At 38.1% G+C, this 12,154-nt stretch overlaps 1 protein-coding gene across 6 annotated transcripts in view; it reads right to left on the reverse strand.

Moving 5' to 3' along the window:
- Positions 1-2,385: 2,385 nt before the first annotated feature.
- FGF13 (fibroblast growth factor 13) overlaps positions 2,386-12,154 on the reverse strand; it is a 246,686-nt gene continuing 236,917 nt past the window's right edge. For all 6 annotated transcript variants that reach the window (XM_072123042.1, XM_072123041.1, XM_072123044.1 and 3 more), the window contains 2 exons: positions 5,905-6,103; positions 2,386-4,011 (listed from right to left, as the gene is read on the reverse strand). In XM_072123042.1, the coding sequence (XP_071979143.1) occupies positions 3,875-4,011; positions 5,905-6,103 (336 nt within the window). In that variant the 3' untranslated portion in view covers positions 2,386-3,874. The remainder of the gene's footprint in view (positions 4,012-5,904; positions 6,104-12,154) is intronic.

The following is a 12,154-nucleotide window of genomic DNA, read 5'->3' on the forward strand; positions in this document are numbered from 1 at the left end:
CTGATATTGACCTATTTTACAGAGAGGTTATCAATAGTTATAACCCGCAAAACCTCTATACAGTATATAATGTACTGCTATCTTCCTGTCATCTATTCATGATACTGTGTGTACTTTGTTCTACCACTTATATGTACTGGATAAACTGCCCCATTATATTGTGTATTGCCACAGGAGGATGTTCCATTACAAGACAATGAAATGACTATTATTATTCGCTGCGTCTACTATATGTACTGATATATAAATGTACAGTACATACTCTCCTCTTATCCTGAGCTGCTCCATTTCATTACATTATATTAATCTATATGCAATGCACAGGACCCTAGAGGAACTCTTGTCCTTAATACAGAAATTGATTTTTCATGCCTCCAGCTACTTTTTGTGCTGTATATATACCCGATTTCTTTATTAGTTTTGTGCTTGAGGCTTCCCTAGTCTTTTGGATAAGGTTTTCAGGATATTATACCCAGTGTGTGAACACAAAGAGCAGGACGAGGTCTGCCCATTATATAACTTCTATTCTGCTTAGTTTCGCAGGTTATCTCCAATTCTAAGTTGTCCCTGAAAAAGCTTATAGATAATATGGGACACTTAGCAGCAGCCAAGTTTATAATGAAGTATTGACCAGATGGGATGTGCTCTGGGGCGTAACTACAGGGGTAGTAGCCATAGCAGCTGCTGTGGGTCCGCCAGTGTCAGGGGGCCCCGGCATCTGAGGTATTACATGTGAATATGTTGTATGTGTGTATTTGTAATGTGTATATGCTGTATGTCTGTACATATACTACAGAATGCATATGAATACAGGTGGTCCCCTACTTAAGAACACTAGACTTACAGACGACCCCTAGTTACAAACGGACCTCTGGTAATTGGTAATTTACTGTACTTTAGCCTTAGGCTACAATAAACAGTTATAACAGTTATCACAGGTGTCTGTAATGAAGCTTTATTGTTAATCCTGGTTCTTATGACAATCCAACATTTGTAAAATTCAATTGTCACAGAGACCAAATAAAATTTGTCTGGAGTTACAATGATAGAATATACAGTTCCAACTTACATACAAACTCAACTTAAGAACAAACCTACAGAAACGATCTTGTATGTAACCCGGGGACTGCATGTATATGTTGTAGATATACTGCATGTATTTTTTTAAGGACTAAGTGTGGCCCCATTTTGAAGTTCCTGACGGGGCCCTGCCTCTCCTAGTGAAGCCACTGTATGTGCTTTTTGTTTGTTCGGACTATATTTTAGCTTATTTAGAACCTCCTTCCATTATCTCTGTTTCTCTTTATCCATCCTCTCCTATCAATATACTTTGTTGAGCCTTAATTTAATGATCCGGTGAGCTGTAGTCCATCTTGGAAGACCAGGTAATGTACTAGTCATTTTCTAAAGGGGGTCAGGAAAAAAGTTCTGAGATGTGGCACTTTCTGTAATTAAAAAGTCCTTCCTCTTATTCTTGGTTCCTCCCTCCCTTCATTCTCCAGCCGCAATGTATGATCCCTTCAAGTCTTCTTCATGGCTCTTCGGGAAGAAAGAAACCATGATTCTGATGGCTGTGTGGGGCTACTTCACCTAGTCCAACAGTATATATATATATATATATATATATATATATATATATATATATATTTAAAATCATGGTTTCACAGAGTAGCAGTTTAGTAGTTGTTTTTAGTGCCCATATATGCAGGATACAATCAGTAGTACTGGCAGTGGCCATGTATACAGAAAATAGAGTAGTGGTAATTTAGTGTTTGGCAAAACAGGAGAACATAGGGTTGAAGACACTTTTCCTTATTATCGCTAAGCATTATGACCATACCAAACATGGTTTGACATTTAGGTTTGATTTTGGTGGCCATGTGCCCCTTTGGAGCCTTGGGCCCCTAGTGGACAACCTAAACGACCAAACTATAATTCACTACTTCATAATTGGTATGTTCCTCACTGTCTACATCAGTCCGACATCCTTCCTACCCCCGGAAAAAAATTATGGATACAGCTCCTCACATGCTTTTCTTCGACTGACCACGGGTAGTGTATTAAAATATAAAAAGCTAATAGCTTGACTTTCAGGCACAAAAAGCTTAGTGAGAGGTGCCATAGAAGAAGAATACATGCTAAAACCAGTTTGGAGTGGAAAATCCCACTTGACAGGTTCCCTTTAATGTCGAATTAGCAATAAATCTTGATAAATGAATATTCCGAATTTTGCTCTTTCATAATGGAAATATAAATGGAAATCCCTTATACATTTCTTTCTAACCAATATGCAACTTATTAAGTGTATTTGCCCAAGTGTCTGCAATGTTTGACTTCAATTACCATTTCTGTGCAATGCAAACAATAAAGAATAAACCACACGTATTTAGCCGAAGGAAACATATTTATTTTACAAGTGCACAATCTGCTTCAACGTAAACAGGGTCCTATTAAAAAGAAAATACATGATATCATTCGACTTCAAAGAAAATGTCATGACTGGACATGTAAACAGTAATAATGCATAGCCTGCTTTTACTCTAGAATTACAGATTGATATTGGGAATTTGCATTTAAAAATAAGAAAAATAAAGAAAAATATATTTACGGTATATAATTTTTTAAAAATAATAAATTTGATTGAAATTTATGAAATCAGTGCATTATTGTGTATACAGCAAATCAATAATCCAGTCCAAAACTGATGACGTTATTTTCTAACACTGCTGGAGCTGGAGAAAATAAAAATCTGAACGTTATCTAATGCACAAAATCAAACATATCATGCACCTTGACTTCAATCCTTAATCTGACCATGCAACGGCTTGGATTATCTATATTGAAAACATAATATATCTTCAACATTTGGATTACATAGCAGGCATGGATACCTGTTGTGTAGACACAGCCTGTCCAAAATGTCTCCTTATTTACGATACTTACATATGTCATACGTTGAGGGGGAAGAAGGAAAAAAAAAAAAAGAACATTTACAAATAAGACATTTTTTATAAAAATTGTCACCTTAATTCCACAGGTTTTTGTTAGAAAAGAAGCCACAACATTTATATAACATCATACACAAAAAAATGGAATTAAGAGAAAATTACGTGGGTGGATGGTAGAATCCGTGATGGATTCCACCGTCTTGGGTCGACGATACGCTTCTGTGTCTACATGAATGGAGTAACACTAAAACCAGGATACTACAAAGATACTGTATATAAAAAATGGTTTAGTGTGCGATACATTACAGGAACACTGTTTACATGAGCCTGAGGGGTCACCTCAGTATTGACCTGATTTTGGCAATGAGACCCAGTTTCGAGGAACTGGACCAGTTTGGGAAGCTGTGTTCGGAAATCAAAGTGTTGCACTTCTCCAAATGAATACATGTGATCAAGCTTATATATAAAACTGTAAGCCAACAACATGTTTTATGTTTTGTATGCTTGCCCCCTATAAAACATATAAGCAGTAAAATTTTCTTTAAAGAGCAAAAGTGGTCTTTTATTCTTGATTGGAAAGCAAAAATTCTTATTAGCATTCAGTTCTGTGAAGTGTTTTCTCTTCCCACAAAGCATATGTGATATAACCAGAGAGCAGCTTATGTCCTCTCATTGGCTTATTCCACCGTATGTTTTGCTGGCTATCCCGGTGCCTTCTGAAATGCAAAAAGCACATTCTATAATGATGGAATCCATTGAAAAATCAGAAGCTTTAATGGTTGACGTGAATGACCTATGCAAGTTCACTGCTTGTCCTGAAAAAATTGAATATTTGGATGAAAGACTTCTAGTAAGAACTCAACAGCATCCAGAGGTAAGGTTCCATATCTGTGTGTACCGTAGCCATTTATTTTGCCTGCAGCTGGCTACGTTGACTCATTCTGACTCATAGATTTACCACCATTTAGTACTCCTGAACAGCTTCTACTTTTGGTTGGTGTGCCGCTACCGGATCTGGAAAATTCTGTGAGATCATGAAGAGAAGGTTCTTTGTACATTGCCACTGAAATAAACAAAAAGAAAAAAGTTATTTTTAAGAAACTGAGTGATATCAACATTAAGTGACAAACTCATTGACCCTTTCTCCCATTTTGCCCCCCTTTTCAGCATCTTGTCCAATGTTGCATAATATGATATTGAGAAATATCGGTTGGTTTCTTATGGGGTGGATGGAGGTGGGGTGCATTAGCAACAATTTTTGAGTCTCAACATTTGAGTCAATTAAGTGACTACTTCACATCACATATTAAGGGAAATTTTCTATGCATTGCCCACCAGTAATAAACCCATATTCAATAATTTTTGTCAGAATTCCACCCCCTCTGGAAGAGCAGGGTGGATGGGAGAGTGAACACCCAGCCGGACGCCTTTATTATAGTCTCTGAAAAAAAAGCAAGACCTAAGATGAAAGGTTAGACCAGGTCTAACTGGTGGAGATCACTTCCAGATTAAAAGAGGCCAGAGCCCATTATTAAATGAGTGTGCCGGCAGGGAAGGGGGTTTAAGGCTGCCATTCAAACACAAGTCTTATTTAATTTCCTTTCAGTAAATGGGCTGCTATTCAAACACATCTTTAAAAGTAGCAGGTATGTCTTCCCTAGAAAACACTCCACGATTCCGATGCACATCTACTCGAACTATCAACTACAGGCAGTCCCCGGGTTACATACAAGATAGGGTCTGTAGGTTTGTTCTTAAGTTGAATTTGTAAGTAAGTCGGAACTGTATATTTTATCACTGTAATCCCAGCCAGAACTTTTTTGGTCTCTGTGACAATTGGATTTTAAAAATGTTGGGTTGTCATAAGAATCAGGATTTACAATAAAGCTTCATTACAGACACCAGTGATAATTGTTACAGCTGATCATTGTAGCCTTGGACTAAAGTACAATAAATTACCAATATCCAGAGGTCCGTTTGTAACTAGGGGTCGTATGTAAGTCGAATGTTCTTAAGTAGGGGACTGCCTGTACATGTCTACAATGTTACAGACTAGAAATAAATCATGTGTTTAATCTGAACCTCCAGTCATATGGGTTGACACATTCCGAATAAATACAGGATTTGTTTGTAGTCTGTAACCTTGGTGACACATAGGTGGAGATTTGGGTTGATGGAAAGATTCACTTTCATCTTCTTCTTCTTGATAGATAGCTGGTTGATGGACACAGTAGATACAATTACATATGACTACAGTAGGATATTTTTTGATTTAGATTATAAAGTATGAAATTGCATTAAACATTTCTAAATCTCTAAACACGTATGAAGCTTCTTAGATATTTCTGCTGGTCTATTTATTAAAGAACATGCTGAATGATATTACAGTCTTTGAGGGAAATGAATCCTTTTTGATCAGTTTTAACTTCTAACTAGGGATGAGTGAACCTGCTCCTGTTCGGTATTGGCCAAATCTGAAAGTTCAGTCTGGGTACCAAACCCAAATGCTCACCCCCACGGTAACAGCTGGGATCAATACTGCCACCAATTGTGGCACATTTTCCAAAGGATTGTCAGTCCCCATGGCATTGATGGGGATAGATGATTCTGAATTAAATTGCGACACATGCTGCCAGCATTTAAAAAATTAACACTGACCACATGTAAAACCGGCACGAGGGGTGGGGGGTTGTGAGCCAAACTCAGACCCAAACTTCTGAACATTGTCCCCTTATCAGTACTTCTAACCTATATTTACATTATTCATTATCAGAATGTTCTGAGGGACACATGGCATATAATGGCCTTATTTCTACTGTATCTTCAAAATTAGGGATATATATTATGTTTATAATTTAATGGCAAAAATGTAATAATAATAAGAAGAAATGAATATAGAGTATCAAATTAATATCCCCATTATGTTAATGGGATATAAAAATATAGATTTTTTTACCTTTTAGAGGTTTTGGCAAAAAGTGTGCTGCAGGCTTGTTTTTCTTGACGTGGTTTCCTTTCATAATTTCACCCTCCTTGTTGAGACCCAAAAACCAGCTCCTTCCTGACTGCTGCTGTCTGTAGATCATTGAAGAGTATGTCACATAATAGTTCTCAAAAACCGACTCTTTAAATTTGCACTCAGGTGTAAAATGTTCCTGTGAAGAAAGAATACGTTGTGAATTATTCAGCCAGAAGAGTATAATAATGCATAGACGCTTATAAATGAACATTATGTAGACAGTGGGGCTCTATTTTTACTTGAAGAATAATTGCAAAGGAATATTAAATATGAGGCATGATACATTATTCATTTTTGGAGAGATTATTCAGTGTTGAAGTTCTCATTGTTCTTCTATAAAAGTGCTACAAGTTGCTGTACACTGGGCCAAATTACATATGGAGGACAAGAGGGGTATTTACCCAGTACAACCCAGATCCCTCTAGTTATACAACATTTTGATGTTTAAAATTTTTAAATAATTTATTCAACTCTATAGATTGGGATATTATCACTTTTACTAAGAAAAACTCAATGGTTAGGTTAAAAATGCAAAAAAAGGTGCAGGCTCTGAGCTAACCCAAGACCCCTACCCTGCTTTCCTGCCTAGACTGTGCTAGTCCGCAGGGGACAATTGTATGACAGTCCCTACTCTAAGTATGTGCTCAGAACAGATGATAAATGGACAAAGACAGACAGATAGATAAACAGATGCAACCAAAGTTAGAATAACCCAATCAAACACAAGAAGGCAGCAAGATCTAAAATCATTAGGCAAAAGAATAGTCAGATAACAAATCAAGGGTCAGAATACACCCCAAGCAAAATAGAGATAATAATACTACACAAAGTAAAAAACTTAAAACCACCCCAAAATGAAGGGAGGAGGGAGTCTAAATGGACTTCCTGGATGCTTCTCCAACAGCTGACTTGTTTGGCCATCCATCACTCCAACAACACTTTTGACACATCCTCAGCTCGGAAACTAAATAAAATTACTCAACTTTTCAGAGAACACTCTTCAAGGAAGGAAATTAACTCTGCTGGGCAAGCTGTCAATCAACCCAACAAAGTTCAGCACTGGGTGTGGTTCACTAGTCCAAAGCTGAGCAGCAAGAACCCATTCAACAAGTTCTGACAGGTTTCTTAAATACTGTACAAGCTCTCAGTAGCTGAAAAGGGACCTGTGGGCTAAAAATCGTTAGTGTCTCCTAATATTGTGTGATGGCTCTTTAAGATATTTAGAAAATGTTTTGTTGAAGAAGAGATTTAGGTCCTTTGGATGAGGTGAGGATTGTTAGGGTATGCCCACAAGAGGTTGATATGCAAAGAGACTGACTCCCTATAATAGCACCCCTAATAACTTTTGGGGGCTTGTGGGACATTTTGTTTATTGGAAAAGTTTTTGGAATTAGAACAAAGCCAAAAAATGTGACCAGAGATGCAGGAAAGTATGAGAAGAAAAGCAATAGATAAAGTAGTATAATCAGCTTAGAGGTAATATCCAAAAGCTGGAGATGCTAACAACGAAGTGTCCTATGCTTCACCATAGTTCTTGCCTGTCTTAGAATATTCAGAATGTTATGTTACCTACCCATCTCCTTGGAGTTTGACACCCATATATTGTGGACCAGTAACCTAGTTCTTGTCCTGAAGTGAATTGTGACAACCCTACAAATTCTTATAACATCCTCTAGCATAAAAACATCAAAATAATATTTTCAGTATCAATAAATGAAATGTTGCCCTTTAAGTGGCAGCCACAAAAACAATAGCAGCCTGAAGGCAACTGCGGCTTCTTGTGCCAGGATTTTCCTGGCTTCAGTTTATACAATTATTCTTAATCTGTATATCATATTATTTTTGAGAGCAACAGATGTAGTGGTAATATTAATAGTTACTGAAGCTGCAGAAATTAAATTCATGCTGAACACTAATAAATAATTAAAAAATATTCCCCTACATGCCAAGAATATTCCACAAAATAGTAAAACACTGGAGTAAAATGGTCACAATGAAATAATCTGACAGTAAACTGGTGCTGCCAAGCCATTATGATGCATATTTAAAGAGGTTAAAATTAGGGATGAGGGGACACATTAAGGTTCAGGTTCCGTCAAGTTTTGTTCATGGGTGTAAACCTTTAGATGCTACTGGGAAAGCTACCAATGGCATTTAAATGTTGATTGTGCAAGCATGACACCTTTTTCTTCAATGACATCACAAGGAACAATGATCCTTGGGTAAAAGGTGGCTTTGAAATAGGGGTGTGCCAGCCAGCAGTGGCTTTAGTGTAGACATTTATAGAGTTACCACTCACAAATGTGCCAGCACCGATTTTGCGTGTTAACGGCATTGAGTTTGCCAAATGCCAACTTCCTTTTAAATTACGGATTTGGTGACCCAATCTTTACTGGTTACGATCCAATCATAACTAGATCAAATTATAACTGAATTAGAGTGAGGGTCTAACTGAAGGAAACCACTGATCATTAGAAAGGAATCCCGGCTAATCTGGAAAATAGGGGTCCCATTTTCACTAATGGGTCCTTCCACTCCATTCAGTTGTATAGGAGTGTGGGAAATTGCCGCTATTTCCGGCACTGGAATTTACGGTCTATAGGAGACACTCATTTATAATTCAATGGGTGTCCTGTCCCTTCACCTATTACTGAGAATGGGAACCCCCATTCTCTGGAGAGCTGGGGGTCTTGTTCTTGGGATCAGTGGTGTTCCCAGCAATAGGACTCTCATCGATCAGCCTGTGGAGAGGCAGTAACTTTAGTTCAACCTCCTTAATGGTGTAAAAACATGTTTTAAAATACTAGAGTACAGTACCCAAAAAATAGGCAAAGATTAAAACAGAGATCTATCACACCAACTTAAACAAGAGAGAGGGTACATATGTCTAGAAGAAATATGTATAGTAGGGGCTTCTGTACAGTAATAGCTTTGAGCAAAGCATTTTTATAAGAAAATTGGCTTCATTTTCACCAGAGTTTTTTGCTGCTTCAGGATCAACATTGTGGGATAAGACCGGGGGCTACAGTGAGGCTTTTATGTAGTGTAATTGAGTGATTTTTTTTATAGGATATAGGATCATGGACATCCTACATCAGCGCCAGAATCAACAAAGAGAACAGAATGAAAGAACAGTTCTGTTCTCTGTGTAGTCATTTAGCTTTGCAGTTGCAGCTCAGCTCCTATTATTTCTAGTTCCAATCAATATATAATCTGGAAAAGCCCTTTAATTACACATAAAGCAGCTGAATTGCTTATAATTTATATGAAGCATACAGAATGTATTAATATGAATTCTATATTAATAATATGAATAAATAAATCCGAACAGTGGGGTCCCATATGTCTACTGTATAGCGTCATGAGCTTACATTTGCACTTTCCGGTATATATGAAAATGCAGCTGTCAATTGGGAAATTCAAAGAAAAAAAATTGCCCCTATTTTTCTCTACAAATGGGGAAATACATCAACTAGCAGAAACGCTGCTGGGCAAAATTAAGATATCTCAAGAGGAACCAGCAGCGAAAAACTGCGTGGGCTGAGACAGAGAGGAAAACACACTGAGCCCTTTTGAATATTTATTTTGACGCTGAGGATTGTAGCAGCGAGAGGCTCGTACTTGTGAAATCTCAGCCCCAGCACTAGTCATCACATGTAAACCTCTAATCAGACACTACCCAGGTCTGCGCCATGTGCTTTCTATTAACACTAGCAGGAAATCCCTCACTTTGTAATGTTCTATCAGACATCTCCTACAAGTCACGGCTTTGTGTTCATGCCATGCACCACGGGAGTAAGCTGAAGGGAACACTCAGAAGAAATCAGCAATTTATGAATCGTTACAGAAAGAAATAAACCGTTCCGCGCACTTTATTATGGGATCCGGTGAGGTTACTACGTCTATGTTCTAAAAAAGGGTTTTTTCAAGATATTCTATACTAAGCAAAAGAATAAAAAGAAAAACAATACATTTGATGCTAAGATTATAGATTTATGATCTTACATGAAATAGGATGAAGCTTTAAAAGTTAGATAAGATTAGTTAAGGATGTGATTGGAGAGATAGATAAATGGATAGATAGATAGATAGATAACTGCGGCAGTTATCTGCGACACAATACCCTGTTCCGGGCGTAGTGAAACCAACAGTGTTTTACTGTTGGGATCACATACACGCACCCATGACCTGGAGACAAGAATAGTCACCCCATATGACCCCTAGTGGTCGACCAGTATGCCTTGAAAACATCTGGAGTCCCCATCATGATTTTACCTTAGGTCGGCCCAAATCCAAGATGGCCGCCGGCACCACGAACTCTGGCGCGCATGCGCCAAAATTCTGGCGCGCATGCGCCAAACTTTCTGCACAGTCCGGTTGACATGGCAACATGTCACTTCCGGTTTCAGACTAAACGGAACCACTACACACAGCCGACTTCCTTCACAACAGATAGAGGTTGGCGCCAGAACACAGCTGATTCTACACTGCATCAGGAATTCATGAATGAAGAGCCGAGACTAGGGGCGGTCCGAACGCCGATGGGAGGGTACTTGCTTTTATTTACACAGATACACATGTAATTTATGCACAACCTGCTACAAATTTTCACTGTACTAAGATCTGTTTAGATCTCCCTTATCACTTACTTATATATACACTCTGTATATTCATGTATTGATTATTATATGCATTGTTTTTCACGGTCCTTGCATGGACCAATGAGATGTATCACTGGCCTTTATATGTTTGCACATTGACCTATGTAACATGCTTGACAAAGGCTCCTTGTGGGCTGAAACGTTGCACATGGAATAAAAGACACCCCGTCACCTTTTTGACACCAATCCGGAGTGCTGCCAGTTTTTGAAACTTTATTACTGAGGCTCTCGGGCCAGAGGGCATCTGGACTTTGCACCCACCAGCATTGCGGTGCTGCTCCAAACTTTTTCACATATAGATAGATAGATAGATAGATAGATAGATAGATAGATAGATAGATAAAAAGACATTTTTCAGCTGCATCATTCTATGTAAAATTCGGGTGCTCAACCAAGGAATTTGTTAGGTTCCTCCATTATAAACATCAAAAAAGGCGGCACACCAAAATATAATGAAAACAATAGGGAATACTTTATTCCCAGAGTGAGAGATAGATAGATAGATAGATAGATAGATAGATAGATAGATAGATAGATAGATAGATAGATGATAGATAGATAGATAGATAGATAGATAGATAGAAAGAAAATGTGAGTATATTGTAGGTCAGACTGTGTATCTATAAAAATTACCTGGAGAATACCCGACAGATGGAATGAGAAGCCCAGTGAGCCAGAAGAGGAACATTTAATTTTGTCCCTATGCACCGAACGCTCAACTAACAGCCACATTTCAGTCTTGTTCTATGTCCAAGGTATTTTAACTACTATCTTTCTTATTGTCTATATACAGGTAGTCCCTGGGTTACGTACAGGATAAGTTCTGTAGGTTTGTACTTAAGTTGAATTTGTATGTAAGTCGGAACTGTATACTTTAAAGTTGTAACTGCAGCCAAAATTTTTTTTGGTCCCTGTGACAATTGGAATTCAAAAATGTTGGTTTGTCATAAAAACAATGATTAACAATAAAGCTTCATTACAGACACATTTGATAACTGTTACAGCTGTTTAATGTAGCCTAGGGCTAAAGTACAGTAAATTACCAGTATCCAGAGGTCCTTTTGTAACTAGGGGTCGTCTGTAAGTCGGGTGTTCTTAAGAAGGGGACCACCTGTATCTATCTTTCCATCTATCCGTCCTTCCACCCATCTTCCATCATCACAGAACCCAAAACCATTCTCCGGAAGCTAACCATATTTCTTATCAATAATTTTTACGAATGGGTGATAAATCATTGTGGGGCCCCGTGATCACTAGAATGGTCCTATCACAGAAAATAAAGGGTCCTATCCCACGCCAAGAGCCAATCAGCAGGTTTCCACATAATGGAAAAGTCAGAACAATGAAGCAATCAGTAGGATACTGACAGAACCCCCATAACAGAAACAGTCCTAATCAAAGACTACTCAGCAGGATACAGACAGGGGCCCATTAACAGGCACAATCTTAGGCATCCTTGGGTTAGGCAGAGAAGCAGAGGAAAAAAAAACAGGTCTGTATTGCGCTGCTCTTTGGATAAAATGATT

Source organism: Engystomops pustulosus, chromosome 9, assembly GCF_040894005.1.
Source record: "Engystomops pustulosus chromosome 9, aEngPut4.maternal, whole genome shotgun sequence".
Lineage (NCBI taxonomy): Eukaryota > Metazoa > Chordata > Amphibia > Anura > Leptodactylidae > Engystomops > Engystomops pustulosus.